General features: G+C 41.6%; 2 protein-coding genes across 2 annotated transcripts in view; both read right to left on the bottom strand.

The window, feature by feature from the left end:
• Positions 1-11,851, bottom strand: part of slc22a18 (solute carrier family 22 member 18) — a 65,148-nt gene extending 53,297 nt beyond the window's left edge. The window contains exons 1-4 of the mRNA XM_048969762.1: positions 11,711-11,851; positions 11,363-11,460; positions 8,833-8,978; positions 315-447 (exon numbers count right to left, since the gene is read on the bottom strand). Of these exons, the coding sequence (XP_048825719.1) occupies positions 315-447; positions 8,833-8,978; positions 11,363-11,460; positions 11,711-11,851 (518 nt within the window). The remainder of the gene's footprint in view (positions 1-314; positions 448-8,832; positions 8,979-11,362; positions 11,461-11,710) is intronic.
• Positions 11,852-14,016: 2,165 nt separating this feature from the next.
• The window catches only part of LOC125704297 (oxysterol-binding protein-related protein 5-like), a 30,847-nt gene continuing 24,617 nt past the window's right edge, over positions 14,017-20,246 (bottom strand). Inside the window, exons 11-23 of the mRNA XM_048969746.1 lie at positions 18,927-19,111; positions 18,439-18,520; positions 17,839-17,937; positions 17,431-17,527; positions 17,245-17,343; positions 16,958-17,055; positions 16,782-16,868; positions 16,435-16,571; positions 16,045-16,224; positions 15,618-15,747; positions 15,341-15,440; positions 15,128-15,230; positions 14,017-14,744 (exon numbers count right to left, since the gene is read on the bottom strand). Of these exons, the coding sequence (XP_048825703.1) occupies positions 14,609-14,744; positions 15,128-15,230; positions 15,341-15,440; positions 15,618-15,747; positions 16,045-16,224; positions 16,435-16,571; positions 16,782-16,868; positions 16,958-17,055; positions 17,245-17,343; positions 17,431-17,527; positions 17,839-17,937; positions 18,439-18,520; positions 18,927-19,111 (1,533 nt within the window). The 3' untranslated portion in view covers positions 14,017-14,608. The remainder of the gene's footprint in view (positions 14,745-15,127; positions 15,231-15,340; positions 15,441-15,617; positions 15,748-16,044; positions 16,225-16,434; positions 16,572-16,781; positions 16,869-16,957; positions 17,056-17,244; positions 17,344-17,430; positions 17,528-17,838; positions 17,938-18,438; positions 18,521-18,926; positions 19,112-20,246) is intronic.

The raw sequence follows: 20,246 nt of genomic DNA, 5'->3' as shown, positions 1-20,246 counted from the left end.
TGAATTAAGCCAACATGCAGCTAGATGTCTTTTCAGTCATATCTAATTCATGTATGCAAACCACATAAAAGACAGAACCAAGAGCTGTGGCTCAGCTAGATTCTCTATATGCATAGCCTACACACCAATGGTGACACTCACCAGCTATTTTCCAGCTCAGTCGATATTAATTAAGATCATCATCTGAAAATTGCACAACTGGAACACCTGTTGTATTATCTATACTGGGCAAAGAAGGCTTCTGCTTTTATAACAACGATTTTAAAACCTTCCAAGCAAGCCTGGCAGGCGAGGGGACAGAGCAAAGAACATACCCATAGCGTGTGCTGAGAGTGCCCCCCAGAGAGGAGCCTGTGATCATCCCAAATCCAAAACAAAGGCCCAGTTTGGCCAGGGCTGCTGCCCGCTTCTCTGGCTCTGTTAGGTCTGCCACGACCATCTGAGTTCCTGACGAGAGGAGAGGATATAAGAGGAGAGAAACGATAACTGTGTGCAGCAGTGTCCACCATACAATAAGACAGTAGGTGCAGGTTTAGGACCCATGATGGCAGGAGGTCAAGCTGGCTTTTGTCCAGCCTAATCATTTGAGAGCATGACAGTGTAAATTAGGGCCTGAGTGAAAGAAACCTCTAAAGGGGGCCATATACTTCAAACAACATATAAACAAGGCATATACTTCATGCCTAAGAATCACTCTCAGTATTTCGATATTTCTAGTCCGAGTTCATCATGCGAAAGCTGTGTTCCAGTATTCTGTTTGAATTTTTTTGTGCTTTATCTACAGTCCTACATTTAGTGATACAGTAATTATGGCCCTAATAAAGTTTACAGTGACATTATCAAACCAAAGAGGAAAGTATTGAGAGGAACTGCATAGAACTTAAAAAGGAAAATATAGCAGGAAAACAACAATTATTATTCTGAATCAAAGTTTTGATATGCTGTGACTTTTGCACATTCGAGAGGTATGTGTTTATTTTAGGGGTATCACAAATAGGGGGAACACCCCCACACCTTTCCAATGAATGAATAAATGAAGGAATGTATGCATGAATGAATGAATGAATGAATACATAATGAACAGTGTGTTCCTAATGAAGACTAAATGATGACATTTTTTCTTTATTATTTGAAAACTATATTAAAATCTTTCTTACACTGCATCCTTTCACAATATGTTGCATGTGTGCCCATTGTGATATACATCGCACCCCATCCCCCCCACAATTCTTATATGATTAGAGTACATATTGCTTAACAGTATTTTCTCATTTCAGAGGTGTGCAGTAAAGATGGTGGGGGGCATTAGCAGTATGACCACAGTGGTAAGAGATAGCTAAGAAAGGCTGACCAACCTTACCAAAGTGTCTTACAGAAGGTATACTGTATTTTTGGGGACCATGGTGGAATGTTAAGGCAGAACTTCAGTTGCTTTGGTGCATTTCTCAGGAAATTCTTTCATAAAAAAGAATTTCTGAACTGAAATTCTCAATATTAGTTGTCCATCCTCCACATCATTAAGTCAGTTGTGCACAACATAAAATGTCTCATTCTTTTCGAAAAATCACAAATGCTTTGGCACATTCATGCAAATGATTAAGTACAATAATCTGCTGTTTTCCCCAAAAACATTTAGGCATGAACATTTAGTTCATTACATAAGTCAATACATGCCAAATTGTTGAATCTTGACTTTTGCCAATGGAAGAGAATATTTGAAGCTTTAGATCAACCAATGATCAGCCAGTTTTCAAAAATTGCTCAGAGGTGCATCTCATGAACCTTCAGCTGGCAAGCATACTGAATATTGACACAGAACAACACAGTGCTACAAATTCTGACAATAGAAAAACAATAAAGAAAAGAACATGGTCAATGGCTGACAAGGAGTAAGGCTGAATGGTGATAGGGTAAGGAGGCAAAAGAGAGGAAGAGGTAGAGGAGGCCAAGGACATAGGCACGTTCCTGATTAAATACAGCTTTTCACAGCTGCTTTGGACAAATTCTCATATGAAAATGGTACTTCTCATAACCACATACTGTATGTAAACCTGCCAACTCTTAAGTCAGTTTCTCACAACAAAATGCGATTTCTCATTGTTTTCATTCACTTAGAAATAATTTAGTTTTTGTATATTTGGTATACTTTGAATTCACCCAAAAATCTGTTGTATCACTCATGTAGCAAAAGGGTAGACACTCATAGGTATTCTATAATAAAAAATATTTTAATCAGTTTTTCTTGGTTACTTTGGAGCATTTCTCAAATGACAATTATCATTTGCAAAACAACAAGTGTAACCCCATTTCTCATCCATTCATTTTCCAAAACATCTTGTCCTATTCAGGGTCATGGGGGTTCTGGAGACTATACCAGAGGCTACGGGTACAAGGCAGGAAACAACCCAGTATGGGGTGCCAACCCATTGCAGGGCACACTCACACACTATTCACCCACATAACCACACCTAGGAGCAATTTGATAGATCCAATTAGCCTCAGCATGTTTTTGGACTGTGGGGGGAAACCTGGATGAAACCCCATGATGACACGAGAAGAACATGCAAACTCCACACACATGGAACCCTGGCATTTCCCAGAGGTGACAGAGCTAACCACTGCACCACCACATCGCCCTCAAGTGCAATCCCCACACCATAATGTCAGGAGAACATTATTTCTCATTGCTTTAAACAAATTTCTAAATGTTTTAGTACATTCTGTTTTTCTATTATATAGTGCTGTGTGACCTTTTTCTTTGATATTATGCTGAATGATATCTGAAGAAGTGCAACTTATTTCTCGTCAGTGAACTTTACATACTGTAATGTAGAGCCTTGCAATGTTGAAGCTGGTGTTTTGACATGAATAACTATCAGTTTGCTAAAGATCAGTCAGTGACAATGACAAAATGGTGCTCAGGAGCATACTTTCGACTCCCACGGTTTAAAACGATGCTGATTGTACTTTTCATTTTGGTGACACTGAGTAATTCATTTGTGTAATTATTTGCTTTTAAGGCATGAATTAATTGTTTTGGTTAAATTACAGGCTTTGGTAGCTAAATCACATTGTTGTGCTATATGCATGAACGCTATTGAGAAATGCTCTTATAGTCTTGAGAATGATTCATGAAATGTGCCAAAGCAAGAAAAACTGTATTGCAGTTGTCAGAAAGGTTCTTTCAATGGCAACATATAAGGCAAATAGTTCAAAAATTAAGGTTTTATTGGATGATAAAATTAGAAACTGCTTGTCACCAACCACATAACCAGGTTTATTTGCTGCAATGGGAGCAGCAAGTGATGACATGCCAGCAGATTCTTCTAGAAGGTGGTTGAGGCATAAAAGAAGATTTACTCCTCAATGCATTACAAGGGAGCATATCATATGTGACCCTCCAGCACAAAACCGTATACGGAAGTCGCATGGCCGTATTTTTAGATATTTTTTCAGGATTTTTTGTGCTCTTTCATTTGATACTGTAATCCTAATTTAAAATTTTTGACCGAAGTGTACAGTTTTGTGCTAGAGGGTCACAATTATGAGGGAAGGTAACCCCCGAGTTCAGCAACACGTGCTGTCTAACACAGCTGGGGGGGGGGACGCGCCGCCCATACTGCGCAGAGGGTGGGCGGGGGCGCATGTCAGGAAGCCGCACGTTCCCCATCCACTGGTTATCGATGGTCGTTGCACGAGGAACCGTAGATCTCAGAGCGTGAGGCAGCTTCTAGCGCTCGCGGCGCTTTAACGTCACCGTTACCCGCGTGCTCTGCTCGAGAGCAAAAACAACAAAGCCCTTTGTGATATTGTGACCCTCCAGCACAAAACTGTACACCCATCCATCCATTTTCCAAACCGCTTATTCTACTGGGTCGCAGGGGGTCCGGAGCCTATCCCGGAAGCAATGGGCACGAGGCAGAGAACAACCCAGGATGGGGGGCCAGCCCATCGCAGGGCACACTCACACACCATTCACTCACACATGCACACCAACAGGCAATTTAGCAACTCCAATTAGCCTCAGTATGTTTTTAGACTGTGGGGGGAAGCCGAACTCAAAAAATTAGAAACTAGAGAGCTAAATAGCAAAACTGTTGAGGCATCGGAATTTTTTAAAAGCACATTGTTGCAAGTGCAGGAGGACGTCATACCTGTTTCCAGCAAAACTAAATCTAGGAAACTGCAGCCAAGGTGGTTTACTATGGAAATTAAGAATAAAGTCAGGAGGAAAAGGGCTCACTTCCACAAATGGAAATTAACAAATGATTTCAAAATAAAGCAGGAGTATCTAAGTCTACAGGTTGAGTTAAAAAATAACATAAGACTCATTAAGAGGAATGTAGAAAGTAAGAATGCATTGGAGGCTAAGGATGACATTAAAGGTTTCTTCCAATATCTTAACTTCAAAAGAACTTTAAAAGCTGAAATCACTAATTTGCAGGATGGTAAGGGCCTTATATTTGAAAAAGAAATTGATATAGTTAGTGACTTTAATGATTATTTAACACCAGTGTTTGCAGTTGAGAACACGAGTAACTTACAACTATTTAGGACAAATACAGCATTGTCTATAACCAATATACGTATAAATGAAGCTGATGTGCTACAAAGCCTAGCTAAGCTCAAAATAAATAAATTGCAGGGCCCTGATGGCATTTTACATATAGCTTTAAAAGAGATGAGGGATATTATTAGCCAACCTTAAACTTTACTATTCCAGAAATCCTTATCTGCTGGTGTGGTACCTTCTGATTGGAAGCATGCTAATATAACACCCATAAGGGTGTAGATGTAATCCAGCAAACTATAGGCTAATCAGTCTAACTTGCATAACTGGAAAAGTAATGCAAGCTATAATGCAAGTGGAAATGGTAGATTACCTAGATTCAAATAACATTCTGAGGGATAGCCAACATGGATTTAGGAGAGGTGGATCTGTTTAACGAATTTACTTGAGGTCTTTGAGGAAGCTAGAAGAGAAATTGATCACAAAAAGGCCTACGATGTGATTAGATTAGATTACCAGAAGGCCTTTGATGTCTCCCACAAATGGCTCTTGCTTAAGCTCAAAGCTGCAGAGATTTTAGTAACTGTAGCAGCTTGGATGGAAAACTGGTTAACAGACAGGAAGCAGCGAGTAGTTATTAGAGGCACAATGTCACAGTGGGCCTGCGTTCATAGTAGGGAACTGCAGGGTTAAATTTTACGACCACTACTGTTCCTAATTTACATTAATGATTTTAACACCACCTCTCCTGGAGCTGACACCATGGGGCTCGATGGCAAGCGCCTGGTGGCCAGGCCTGGTTGGGTACAGCTCAAAGAAGGCACATGGGTCCCCCCTCCAATGGGCTCACCACCTGTAGGAGGGGCCAAAGGGGTCGGGTGCAGTGTGAGTTGGGCAGTGGTCGAAGGCAGGGACCATGGCGGTCCGATCCTCAGCTGCAGAAGGTAACTCTAGGGACATGGAATGTCACCTCTCTAGTGGGGAAGAAGCCTGTGCAGGTGCGTGAGGTTGTGAGATTCCGACTAGATATGGTCGGGCTCACCTCGATGCACAGCTTGGGCTCTGGAACCAGTCTCCTTGAGGGGGTTGGACCTTCTTCCTCTCTGGAGTTGTTTGCTGGGAGAGGAGCCGAGCAGGGGTGGGCATACTTATTGCCCCCTGGCTGGATGCCTATACACTGGAGTTTACTGCGGTGGATGAGAGAGTAGCCTCCTTTCGCCTTTAGGTAGGGGGATGGGTCCTGACTGTTGTTTACACTTATGTGCCAAATGGCAGTTCAGAATAACCACCTTTTATGGAGTTCTGGAAGGGGTGTTGTAGAGTGCTCCTCCTGGGGACTCTCTTGTTCTGCTGGGGGACTTCAATGCTCACATGGGCAATGATCGTGAGACCTGGAGTGGCGTAACTGGGAGGAACGCCCCCCTGATCTGAACCCGAATGGCGTTTTGTTATTGGACTTCTGTGCTCGTCACGGATTGTCCATAATGAACACGATGTTCAAGCAAAAGGGTGTCCATATGTGCACTTGGCACCAGGACACCCTAGGCCGCAGTTCAATGATCAACTTTATGGTCATGTCACCAGACTTGTGGCCGCGTGTATTGAACACTCAGGTGAGGAGAGGGGTGGAGCTGTCAACCGATCACCACCTGATGGTGGGTTGGCTCCCCTGGTGGGGGAGGAAGCCGGTCAGACCTGGCAGACCCAAGCGTATAGTGAGGGTCTGCTGGGAACATCTGGCGGAATCCCCTGTCAGGAGGAGTTTCAACTCCTACCTCCGGCAGAACTTCTCCCATATCCCGGGGGAGGCGGGGGACATTGACTCCGAATGGGCCATGTTCCGTGCCTTCATTGTGGAGGTGGCTGACCGGAACTGTGGCCGTAAGGTGGTTGGTGTCTGTTGCGGTGGCAATCCCCGAACCAGCTGGTGGACACTGGCAGTGAGGGATGCCATCAAGCTGAAGTATCTCTGAGGCGGAGCTTGCTGAGATGGTTAAAAAGATCCTCCGTGGTCATGCCCCGGGGGTGGATGTGATCCAACCGGAGTTCAAGACTCAGCATGTTGCTGGGCTGTCCTGGTTAACACCCATCTGCAGCATCGCATGGACATCAGGTGCAATGCCTCTGGATTGGCAGACCGGGGTGGTGGTCCCCCTCTTTAAGAAGGGGAACTGGAGGCTGTGTTCCAACTGTAGTGGGATCACACTCCTCAGCCTCCCTGGTAAGGTCAATTCAGGGGTCCTGGAGAGGAGGATCCGCCGGATTGTCAAACCTCGGATTCAGGAGGAGCAGTGTGGTTTTTGTCCTGGCCGTGGAACAGTGGACCAGCTCTATACTCTCAGCAGGGTCCTGGAGGGTGTGTGGGAGTTTGCCCAACCAGTATACATGTGCTTTGTGAACTTGGAGAAGGCATTCAACCATGTCCCTCGGGGAGTCCTGTGGGGAGTGCGCTGGGAGTGTAAGGTGCCGGGCTTCCTTATAAGAACTGTTTGGTCCCTGTACGACTGGTGTCAGAGCTTGGTCCGCATTGTTGGCAGTAATTGGGATTAATTTCCGGTGAGGGTTGGACTCTGCCAGGGCTGCCCTTTGTGAACGATTCTGTTCATAAGTTTTATTTCTAGGTGCAGCCAGGGCATTGAGGGTGTCTGGTTTGGTGACCTCAGGATTAGGTCTCTGCTTTTTGCAGATGATGTGGTTCTGTTGGCTTCATCAGACTGTGACCTTCGGCTCTCATTGGAGCAGTTCACAGCCGAGTGTGAAGCGGCTAGGATGAAAATCAGCACCTCCAAATCCAAGACCACGGTCCTCAAAGTCTTTCTCCAATTAGAGGAGTTTAAGTATCTCTTTAAGTCTTGTTCACGAGTGAGGGAAGGATGGAGCGGGAGTTTGACAGGTGGATCGGTGCTGCGATCGAGTACCTGGCAAGGCGGGCGCTGCATCGATCTGTCATGGTAAAGGAGCTGAGCCAAAAGGCAAAGCTCTTGATTTACCAGTCGATGTACGTTCCTTGCCCCACCTATGGGCATGAGCTGTGGGTAGTGACTGAAAGAACGAGGTTGTGAGTTCAAGCAGCCGAAATGGGTTTCCTTTCCCTTAAATATAGGGTGAGAAGCTCGGTCATTCGGGATGGGCTCGAGATCGAGAGGACCAGATGAGGTGGCTCAGGCATCTGGTCAGGATGCCTCCTGGATGCCTCCCTGGTGAGGTGTTTCAGGCATACCCCACTGGGAGGAGGCCCCGGGGAAAACCCAGGATACGCTGGAGAGACTATGTCTCTTGACTGGCCTGGGAACAGCTCGGGATTTCCCCGGAGGAGCTGGACGAAGTGGCTGGGGTTTCCCTGCTTAGACTACTGCCCCCGCGACCGTTCCATAGTATATTTTCATGGTGACAACATGACTAAATATTTTGACTGGCTTGTCTCTAAATAATAATTCAGCGATTTTGGTGGAACTGACTAAATTACTGACAAGAAAATCACATTTTGAAACATGAATGAAAGGTTTTGAATTAATTAATTCATTTTGCTGGTACTGCAAATTACTGTGCTGTATTACTGCAGAGTAGGAACTGGGAAATGCAATGGCAGTTGAGAGAACCTCAAGATTGTTTAGAGAAAATGTCCAAAGCAAACGAGAAAAACTCTAAGAGCCACAATTGTGGACCCTGTTCTCAGTCATGCCCTTACAATGGTCAAGGCTGGTCAAAGGTTACAGCTGAATCTTGAGAGAACAATCATGTTCTCAATCAACCAAACATTTCAAAGAAACAACAGGTATGTATTCCCACAATGTGCACTGTACTGTAATATTGTATACTTACTTGTAATGCTTTGTAAAGCAGTATTACATTTGCATTTTACAGTATACGGTATACTATATAGTTACAATATTAATAATAAGTAAAATGATTCAAGAAATGTACCAAAGTGACTGAGAAAAACTGTAAATTGCTGCATAAAAGATGTTCTGTAAAAGTTCTTTTCTAGAGTAAAATATTTCCGTACTATCTGCGAGGCTGATGAAGGATGAGAATGTGGAGTAGGGTAGCAGTACAGAAGTGATCTCTGCCATCCTCAACATCCATGTCACAGTTACATAGTATATATGTAACATTTACATATGATGTAAGTACAGCTCATTCAGGGATATCAAGCATTATTCTAACAATTACTTAAGCCAGTGATACTATAGATGCTGCAACAGGTGTTACATGCACTGTAACTGTATGCCTGAGAAACGTGTGTCATAATTAGGGAATTAAAGATGACACTTCTGGGAAGAAAGCTGCCATTTATGAAACAAAGCTTGGGGGGCGAGTACCTGGCAAGGCGTGCATGAAGATGGCTGGCAGCTTATGGAGGAAGAGCATGGGGACGCTGTTAGCGACTGCCAGCAGGATGAAATACACCACAGACGCTAAAGAGGAGAGAGCCAGGGCTGTCCGTGCCCCAAACAGGTCAGCAAACCTGCAACCGGCACAGCTTGTCATTGAACGTTTCGTACATCACAGAGCCACTTTACACACTAAGGGGACTTTCAAGATATTAAAATAAAAAACAGGGGGTAATACCGCAAACTATGTTTCTGAATGATTGGGACATTGAATTAAGTTTTATGGTGGATCGCATACCTCTTGATCTGATACTAACTTGCACTTGTTACAGGTCACTTGTTAGAAACTCAGCCTAATTGAACTCATATACACACGTGGACAAAATTGTTGGTACCCTTCAGTCAATGAAAGAAAAACTCACAATGATCACAGAAATAACTTTAATTTGACAAAAGTAATAATAAATAAAAATTCTATGAAATTTAACTAATAAAAGTCAGACATTGATTTTCAAGCATGCTTCAACAGAATTAATAAAAAAAAAAAAAACTCATGAAACAGGCCTGGACAAAAATGATGGTACCCCTAGAAAAGACTGAAAATAATGTGACCAAAGGGACATGTTAATCCAAGGTGTGTCCACTAATTAGCATCACAGGTGTCTACAATCTTGTAATCAGTCAGTGGACCTATATATAGGGCTCCAGGTAGTCACTGTGTTGTTTGGTGACATGGTGTGTACCACACTCAACATGGACCAGAGGAAGCGAAGGAAAGAGTTGTCTCAGGAGATTAGAAAGAAAATTATAGACAAGCATGTCAAAGGTAAAGGCTATAAGACCATCTCGAAGCAGCTTGATGTTCCTGTGACTACAGTTGCACATATTATTCAGAAATTTAAGATCCATGGGACTGTAGCCAACCTCCCTGGACGTGGCCGCAGGAGGAAAATTGATGACAAATCAAAGAGACGGATAATACAAATGGTAACAAAAGAGCCCAGAAAAACTTCTAAAGAGATCCAAGGTGAACTTCAAGCTCAAGGAACATCAGTGTCAGATCGCACCATCCGTCGTTGTTTGAGCCAAAGTGGACTTCATGGGAGACAACCAAGGAGGACACCATTGTTGAAAACAAGTCATAAAAAAGCCAGACTGGAATTTGCCAAACTACATGTGGACAAGCCACAAAGATTCTGGGAGAATGTCCTATGGACAGATGAGATAAAAATTTAACTTTTTGCCAAGGCACATCAGCTCTATGTTCACAGACGGAAAAATGAAGCATATCAAGAAAAGAACACTGTCCCTTCTGTGAAACATGGAGGAGGCTCTGTTATGTTCTGGGGCTGCTTTGCTGCATCTGGCACAGGGTGTCTTGAATCTGTGCAGGGTACAATGAAATCTCAAGACTATCAAGGGATTCTAGAGAGAAATGTGCTGGCCAGTGTCAGAAAGCTTGGTCTCAGTCGCAGGTCATGGGTCTTGCAACAGGACAATGACCCAAAACACACAGCTAAAAACACCCAAGAATGGCTACGAGGAAAACATTGGACTATTCTAAAGTGGCCTTCTATGAGCCCTGACCTCAATCCTATTGAGCATCTTTGGAAAGAGCTGAAACATGCCGTCTGGAAAAGGCACCCTTCAAACCTGAGACAACTGGAGCAGTTTGCTCATGAGGAGTGGGCCAAAATACCTGCTGAGAAGTGCAGAAGTCTCATTGACAGTTACAGGAATCGTTTGATTGCAGTGATTGCCTCAAAAGGTTGTGCAACAAAATATTAAGTTAGGGGTACCATCATTTTTGTCCAGGCCTGTTTCATGAGTTTTTTTTTTTTTTATTAATTCTGTTGAAGCATGGTTAAAAATCAATGTCTGACTTTTATTAGTTAAATTTCATAGAATTTTTATTTATTATTACTTTTGTCAGATTAAAGTTATTTCTGTGACCATTGTGAGTTTTTCTTTCATTGACTGAAGGGTACCAACAATTTTGTCCACGTGTGTATGTCATTAGGTCCGATCATTCGGGGCTATAGCCCCAATTATTTTAGGCCCAATGCTAGTCAATCTTCCTTCAAAAAAACAAAAGGTCAACTCAAGGTAATCTGGACTTAGTTCCTGGTCCTTTCAAGAGCTAGAAACTCCCCTGATTGCACTAATACCTTCTTGACAGATGTATGCGTGTGATGTAATACCTGCCTCACTTGTATGCTGCTTTGGACAAAAGATAAATAAACACTAAATAAATGTAAACATAAATTAATGTGTGCTAGCATGACTTGATGCTCAACAGGAAATTGCACAGTTGGGTGAATACTGTATGAAAACCCAGACCTGTATGCTGTCAAACTGAAGTAGGTGGCTTATTATTAGGGCAATCAAGTATTCAAGTATTACTCAATAGGCTCAGACTGAATCAACATCGTGCTGGACTAAATGAATCCATTTCTGAAAAGTCCACTTTTTTTTGCACAGAAGAGCAGCTGAAAAAAATTATATAAAATATACTTACCTGCCAAATATAGGGCCTCCCAAAAGCTGAATTACTCCTACCATGGTTTGTAAGTATCCAAACCACAAGGTGTCAAATCCCAGCCTTTTTGCTAAGTACTGCTCAGGGAAACACAAGAACGTATGCATTAAATACAACAAAGAATGTAAGATATCAAGTGTTACTTGTAGATAACACAACTTCCGTGTAATATCATGATATGTTCTGTACAACGTACATATTAAATAATGAGGCCTGTACTCAGTATGCCTGATAATGTATTTACTTTTTGATAATCCAGTAACACAAATATATGCATGCCTCTCAAGCGCTCTCACTACTAAATTGATCATATTTCGTTTTACTTACGGGAGTTATAGAAAACTGGACGAAGAGCCATGTGATGTCCAGTGTCGCTATAAGATAGGTGATACCGAGCACTCGGTTCAGTTTGTTAGCGGACTCTGGGTCCGGGGTGTTTGTCTTTGAATGCGGTTTTGGGTCCGACATGTTTTCGGCGCTCGGAGCAGCGTTAACTAGAGAAAGTCCAGAAAAGTACTGACCGGATGCTGAATAAGGAAAAAATCACAAATGTTATTGGCAACATTTAAATTATACGTTCGTTCATATATGTACACCTTTAAACGTGTTCACCCGCCAATATATGCTATTCTAACTAAAAGCAGTTTAGAGGCGATGCAATGCAGCTGCTTACTCTGCACACACTAAAAGCCGTGAGTCCGTTCCGTGTCAGCGCCGGGATTCACACGTTTCTTCCCGAAGAAATTACATCGCAGTCTGAGGAAATGTGACACATCTGGATGCCAGTATGGTAAAGAAGTCGTTTTCGCGTCCACTTTAGCTCTAAATGGTCTTCAAAACTCAGTCTGGGACTTTGATCTTAGGGGCGAGGACTTACCCCTAATGTAAACTTACTTCTGCCGGTCGGCCGCTGCCTTTAAACCGAAAGTTTAAAAACAAAGCTACAGATATCTACCACTGTGTATTTTACCATAACAACGTAGGCATTGTTACTTTCCTGTTATACAGAGTTAAGCCTTTATTATTCGTATCTAGCGTTTTTATTATACAGTTGAACCCACAATGTTAAGTAGCAGATCCGTAATAACGCCATTTTTGCATAGCTCTCCCAGTTTGCACACTATGGTCATGAGCTATGGCATATGAATTTGTTCTAAACAAACGGTGTATAATACAGAATTCGTATTAAAAGCGAAATTTTCTGATACTTCTCAGAGCAACCTTCTACCGTATTTATTTTCAGACACGCCGCCTTACGCGTACTGATATACTAATTTCGGTTAGATGGACGATACGGAACACAATAGCCTTTAAATTAAATCTTTCCTATAACGAATTGTTCTCGACAAACTTCAGCGTCACCGAACTGCGGACTGATACTGCGCATCATTCGCGGGTGTCAGAGGGTTGCGCTGCTTCTGTAAAACATGTATTTTACACACGTACCTTCTTAATATGTTATACTTTATGTTAGAGACTGCAAAGTATAAAACTTATATTTAAGAGGAAATGTAAAAATTCATTGATATTTTCTTGACGTAAGTAATATGGGTAACATGATGAGAATAAATGAATCCAGAGAATTTGCTTGGTGATTTACACGTTCACTTGATTGACGTCCCTTAAATTTCTCTGTTATTTCATTGTTAACCACACAGGCAGGCAGTTGGATTCTGATATGGATAAGAACCAGGAGACCTAGAGTTTGATTCAGCAACTTTAATGGTGTGCTCTAGAGAGACATACAGCCAACAAAGCAGCAAGTATTCTCTGATACACGAAACAGCAGCATCTTTATGGTCAGCAGTCAGCTTTGCAGTTCGGAGGAGCCATAATTGCAACTGCTAGTCAGCTGGACCTCAACGACAAGGAAGTTGCCCCAGCAGCTCCAAGCCTGGGTCCTGCTCAGGGCTTGGCCACTGGTCACCGCTCTTATATAAAAAGAAAAATAAAAGAGATACTTAATTCATCCCCATGGGGAAATTGGGTAGTTTTCACATACCCCATCTTGCTCTCCAGGAGACATAGATATACATACAGGTGAGAGTAAATTTTAGGGTCAGATTGCACAATCTGACGGATTTGAACCAATGACCTTCGGATGACAGTATTGATGATGATGAGGATGATGATGGTGGTGGTATGTCACCTGTAGGGTGACACACTGGCCCACATACAAGAGTGGTATGGGGCAGAGGTGGCCTGACTTCCCCTGGAACACAATGTTCGATGTATTAACTTTTTAATGTTTTTTCATAAAATTTCCTGAATGAGCGACTGCCAAAAGTTATAAAAATGAGTATTAGAGTTGCAGGCAACTTGCTATACAGCCTGCAATTTAGAGGTAATCAGTGGTTGTTTTCCTCTAATCTAATGTAATCATTTACAGTAAGATTAAGTGACTGTTTAAAAATACTGTTCTCTACCAAGCAGCAGTACTCCTTGGGAAGAGTCATAGGATACCATTTCTTTTAATGCACATTTTTGCAAAACAAGGGCCAAAAACATTGAATTAAAAAAAAAATTGCCAGTAACTTCTTCATAAAATTTGTTTTTATAAATAAAGACACACACACACACACACACACATATATATATATATATATATATATATATATATATATATATATATATATATATATATATAGCACAAATTTTATCTGTATATACAGCACTAAGCATCTCCATGTAGTGAAATAAATAATAAACATTTGCCACTCAATTGCCAAAATGCTTCATTTTGGACAATTTTTAAATGATTTCTTGTTTTAAAATACTAGCAGTACAGATGTTAAATCCTCTTACAGTTCAAATTAAATAAATAATAATAAAAAAAAAACTTTTACTTTGCCAGGACTAATTCATCTTTCATTAATCACAGATGTTGTTTGTATTTGTTGAGAAATCCATGCCACAATATGTAAGACTTCACAGTTTCCTAAATAACTTATGAATTGCACAGTTGGACCTTTATTTCCTTTTTGCTATTTAACATTTTTGGTATTTGTCTTGACTTTATGTTAAGTGAAAATAAGTCACATATGTGTAAAACACTCACACTCACAAAAACATGATCGCAGGGATTGTATGCACCATCCTGGAGTATAAAATCTTTCCAGTCACAATTCATTTTCTTTCATTCTTCCTCTGGTCCGTCTCCAAAGTGCTCAGTGCTGTCTTGTCACTGGTACTGATTGCTAAGAAGTGTAGAGGCCTTGTTCTTTCTCAAGTATACACATAGTTGATGAACAACTGGAACAGGAGCAGCACACAAAGGATCACAAAGTAGCGGCCACTGAAGGCGATGTTCTCCCCTGAGTCCTCGCTCTGAAGGATTTGCTGTCTCAAGGTTCGCAGGTTCCTGGGGCCATTGGAAAAATGCAGTATAGAGGAGATGACAGGTTGATGTCAATGAAAGAGCAAATCATTGTGACTGATGCCATTAAATACCATAAACCAGAGGTCTCAAGCTCAGGAAAGCTGGAGTGCACTAGTTAGGAGGTCTTCAGCTGAAGTGGGCCACCTATACTAGTATAATCTGCTAAAACTTGCAGTCAGGTTGGGGAGGGCCACAATGAACTTTGTTGATCAGGGGGTGCCAATAGTAAAAGCTGCCGTCTTTTATTTTCAAACCAAGTCGTAGGAAGGAAAGAACCGTTTTGAGGGCTGGTACCTTGAGACCGCTGCCCTAAACACTGTCTGGTGGTGTGCTACATTGGGTGGAGCAGGAGATATGTGACCAACCTCTGAATGTCCTTCTGTGTTTTCTGTATCGATGCTATGTAGGCCTCAATTTGAGCCATGTCCCTCAGTTCCTTGTTACATCTGGCACACTGGGTCAAAAATTCTGAGTCATGAAAACAGAAAAAGAGTAGAAAAAAGCACATGAGATTCAACAAAACCCACAGATTTCTTTCAACTAGAAAATGGAACATCTGGGGAAGCCTGCTTGCATACCTTCATTGTCAGAGGATTCCAGCATGGGCTCAGGTGTGGAAGTGCTGCTCTCTGTGTTCTGGCTGTAGTTGGGCTTCCTCTGTTTGTCATGCGTGTGGGCCTGCCATGTGGACACATTCACGCCAATAACACCTTACTCTTGCTATTCTTTCTCATCAGGATTTCAAACAGAATACTCTTCTGAAGGTTCTCAGAATACAGGGAAAGCTATTGAAATGAAGCTATGTTGCGATTTATGGATGAAACAATGCTGTCTAACTTGTGAAGGAGATCCCACCTGCTTTCGAACAGCCCAGCTCTGACTGTAGGACGACTCCTTCTGCTGCATTTGCTGCCTCTCCTTGGTCTGGATCACGTTGTCCTTCTCGAACTGGGCAAGGCAGGTATCAGCATCCCATGGATTAGTGCTGGAGAGGGAGAGGCACACAGATATGTTACTAAGACAAAACAGAATCCCCATCTTTACTGGCTGCTAATGAATTTAGGACAAGAGTTTTTCATAACAGCAAGATCTCCTTATTACAATGTAACATGGGATTTTTAGCTGTTCTGTGCAAAATGGTGGGAGACACTGAACCACTTTTAGGTAGCTCTAGACATTGAATATTATCAGCACCTATTTTTATTTATTTGTAGCTATCATATGGTGGTCTGTTCACCTCTAGGCATTCTTTAATCCCCCCATGTCCAAAAAAAGCACATACTCTGCATGCTTATAGCGCCACTCGTTGGTGGTGGGATCGAGTGTGAAGAGTCCGGGAGTCCAGGCGATGTTGCCTCGCTGTCTAGCCTCTTGCCTCTGGGCCTCCTCAAGGACAAACTTTTCCTGTGTGGCTAGCTCCTGATCCTGGTTAACGATGGCACTGGTGACATGCTGCCAGAGTCTGGATGGAAGCAATGAATCCTTAACTGTTTGAATGGCCACATTCATTATGTGAGAAAGTTATCCATTCAATACAGGCAAAGGATAAGACACAGAAGCCAAAGGAAAGCCAAAGAAGTACAAAGCTTACATGCAGGGTCATGTCAAGCACCTAAGTCCTTGTGCTTAATGTGACTCAGTCAAGTATCCATTCTACAGTATAACTGTATACCTCTGAGATTCAAACTCCCCCTGCTGGTCCAGAGGCACAACTTTTCTCTGTAGTCTCTGCTGCCGCACTTCCAGACTAGGGTTCCACAGCACCTCCTGGTGGCCAGTCTTCTTCTCACGGAGAAATACCTCCCTGTCCTGGAAATACAAGTACTGTAATATTAATTTCACAGTTTACTAACAGAACAAGCCTCAAAAGTAAAAGTTATTATTACAAACACAAAAAAATCCCGCACAAATTTTTATTAATGTTATGCTCTGCAGGTGGAATAATAAAACAAAAAACTACATCCAACTTCATAGCGTTACATCCTTCACATAAGCAGATGTAAGACAACCCCCTCTTACCCAGTGCCCATCAATAGTGGCCAGCACATCTTCACCGATGAGGATCTTCCCTGAAATCTGGTTTACAGTGCTACTACTCAGAAGAGGCTGCGAAAAGAAGATATTTATTTTCTGGGACACAAATTATTATTTGGCCTTCAAAAAATTTTTACACCCACTCCAGGGTTAAACCATACCTTAAGTTTAAATTCAAGATCTACTACATAGTTTGTTTTTTTACAGTCAATTGTGACTCTTCCTCCAAGTTCCATTGTCATGGTGCCATATAAAATACCTGTGAATACAAGTATTAAATACATTTTGTTAGAATAACTGTTCATTATGACACAATGCACATCAAATTTATTACAACAAATGGCTACTAAACTTAATTCCTTTAATCAATTACTTAACATGAAACATTTCTGCAATAGCAGAGAGAAAATTTGTTTAAATTGTGAGATGAATAAAAATATCAGTTTACCTTTACAATGTGCATATGGCATTGTAATAACATACTCTTCATCTCTGGCTAGTAATATCACTCTTGCATTCCCATCCAGTATTGCAGATAAAGAGTTACCTTAAGTGAAACAAAAATGATCTGATGTGTTTACTGGGAAAAAAACTGAATGACAGTTAATTTGGAGAACATGGTATGCATGCGTACCATAAAACTTGGATTTGGCCAGAATGCTCCCATGTATGCAGAAGCCATCTTTCCTATTATTTACGTAAAAAGCAGAGATTGGTGGGTGATGTGATACCTACGGCAGAGGAAAAGGGTCAGATTGTAAACAAACAGTGCATGAGCAGTGTCAGACACATATGACATACACATTTAGGTCACAGTAAAAAATGTAAATAATACTATTCACATTATATCTTAAGTATACATCTATATCATAAATATGTCAACATAAAAATTTTAAGCTGATCTTGTCTTGCTGTGGCTTTTAAGCTACAACTGAATTGCTTTTCTATTATGTTAGCATTTTTGGGTACATGATTGTAGTGAAAAGACCTTCATCGGCTGTTCCATGGTTTGTGGACTGCTACGTGCTAATGGGTGGCTCACCTGTTCTGCTATGTAAAAAGTGCAGGTGCTGGTCTGGGGATGTAGCCAGCAGCAGCGAAACGTCTCCCCGAGGATAGGATTATATGGCTTCTTTATTCCCTGTAACGCGACAGAGACATGGCACAGGAGAGAAAATGGAGTTACATCAATCTTTATTCAACTATTCATCAGCACATTCATCAAAATATAATATCAGTTCAATTTAGCATGAATTCTTATTCTTGAGCAGTGAGTATCAAATCATGTGACTGTTTAGGGTGGGTGATGTAACTGCTCACCCCTCTGTCTACCAGTTAAATGTGCTGTGCCTGTCTGGCCTGCCATCATGAACAGTCACTAGTCGAAACATATAGGCATGCAGCCAGTGTCAAATAAAAGCTTTTAAAATTTAAAGCGGGAGTTTATAAGGATTGGTAGAATTTTTCTGGCCCAGGGAAGCATTCCCTTTTTCTTTTCTCAATTTAAGTATAATTCTGTGATTACTTGTTTCATATTGGTCTATTAAAATGGAGGTGAGATGAAGAAAAGGAACAGTTATGAAATATGAAGTTAAATCCAAAGATTCCCTTAAAAAGAGAGATTTTGGAGTTTGGAGCTTACCTTGGGCTTTTTGTAAAAACCAGAAAGGTACCATCGCAGGATGTGTTTTACCCGACAGTAAGGGCTCTCAGCTGTCACTGCCCTGCCAGCGCAGAACAAAGAATGACCATTCTGTAAAAGCACCTTATTCACTTGTTATTCTGCACAATCTGACCAAACGTGCTGATTAAGTCTAATGATGGCTGATTGGAAGAAAAGATTCAGGAGATAGGTCACAGAAGTAATTCAAAGGGGACAAAGAAAAAACTCTAAGCCAAATTATGTATTATACATTTTTTAGCAGGCACTATTATCCAATGTCACGTACAATTGGGAGATCAGGGACAGTCCCCAAGAGCAATTGGGGGTTAAGGGCCTTGCTCAAGGGCCCAACAGTAAAACCATGTTCTTTGGAGCTGTCATCTAACCCACTGAGCCACACACTGCTAATAAGATAATAAGGCAATACAGGTGTTTTCTTCAAACATCTCAGGTGCTAGCATGTTTACTGTGAGAGGAAGTCCGCGTGGTAGTAATAGTCGGAAAGCTTGTCCAGGAAAGAGCGTGGTTCCAGGATGAAGGTGGGTAGGACTACTTTGGAAAGGTCCATCCCAGGACGCAGTTGCTTCAGTAAGGTCCAGATCAAACTTTTGTTCTCTTCTGAGACTGTCTCCACTGGGGACATCTCTCCCTCCTGAGAGTTGAACATTCAAAGTCTGTCACTGAATTCCCCATGAAAAGTGACATATTTTGATACAGAAACTACTATTATATATGTTATACATTATGAATTCCATGTACAATGTGATCATTATAATATTTATTAGATTTTTATCCATACATCTTCATTATTGGTTCAGTTATAATCCACCTTCAAAACTCCCATGGACAAGATCATTCTCAAAGGCTAGTGGCAACTTTCATCAAAAAAGACAGCAAGACTAATCATTCAGCAACTTGTATATTTTTTCTTTATTGGGATTTGTCATGTATTTGTTACTATTGTCAGGATCTGTCTCTGTACTGCCCCCTTCCGTATGTCAGATCCCTGTTTGGCCATCCTGTCTCCCAGGGTTCTATTCACAGTGTGTTCTATTCACAGTGTATTCTGTTCACAGTGTGTTCTGTTCACAGTGCGTTCCCCTGCTTCCTGGGCCACCGCGTAGCTGAATGGGTTAAGCAGGTAGCTGCAAAGTGAGCTCTGTCATGGGTTAACATTTTTATGTTCCGTGCCCCTAGATTTGGTGGTTTATCCTTGTTTCTGATGGTTCCTTGTGTTCTTGTATGGTTCCATGTTTTCTTTCCTAGTCAATTGTCTGTTTGTATCAAGTTTTGTAATTATGTCCTGGTTTACCTGTATTGTATCTGTCACCAGTGAAGCCCTAGTCCCTACTGTTTGATTCTGACTACCTTCACCTGCATGTAATTATAATTGGCCCACATCTGTCCGTCAATTTACCCTCATTATTTGTGTATATATGTGCTAGCCCTTGTTGCTCAATTGGTCATTGTGCTTGTAGTTGTTGCCCTGTGTTTGATCCCTTAATATCGTGTGGCTTCAGCAGGTCATTGGCTCAAGAAATAGTACAATACAGTATGTGACATAAATGCATTATGAAGGTGCCCATCATGCAAAGGGTTACCCATTATTATACTGTATTTCACATGTTTTTCCATCAACATGAATGTATAAAACACAAATACAGACAGAACTGGGCCCAGAATCAAACAAAATACTCTGGACACATCTGTATATTATAGGTGTCAACCCCCACTTTATAATAGGTTTCCGTTCAATCTGCCTGTCCATTCTATGCTTCACAGGCATT

Source organism: Brienomyrus brachyistius, chromosome 11, assembly GCF_023856365.1.
Source record: "Brienomyrus brachyistius isolate T26 chromosome 11, BBRACH_0.4, whole genome shotgun sequence".
In the NCBI taxonomy this organism is placed as follows: domain Eukaryota; kingdom Metazoa; phylum Chordata; class Actinopteri; order Osteoglossiformes; family Mormyridae; genus Brienomyrus; species Brienomyrus brachyistius.
The sequence above is the reverse complement of the archived record's forward strand: the minus strand, read 5'-3'. Positions and strand labels throughout refer to the sequence as shown.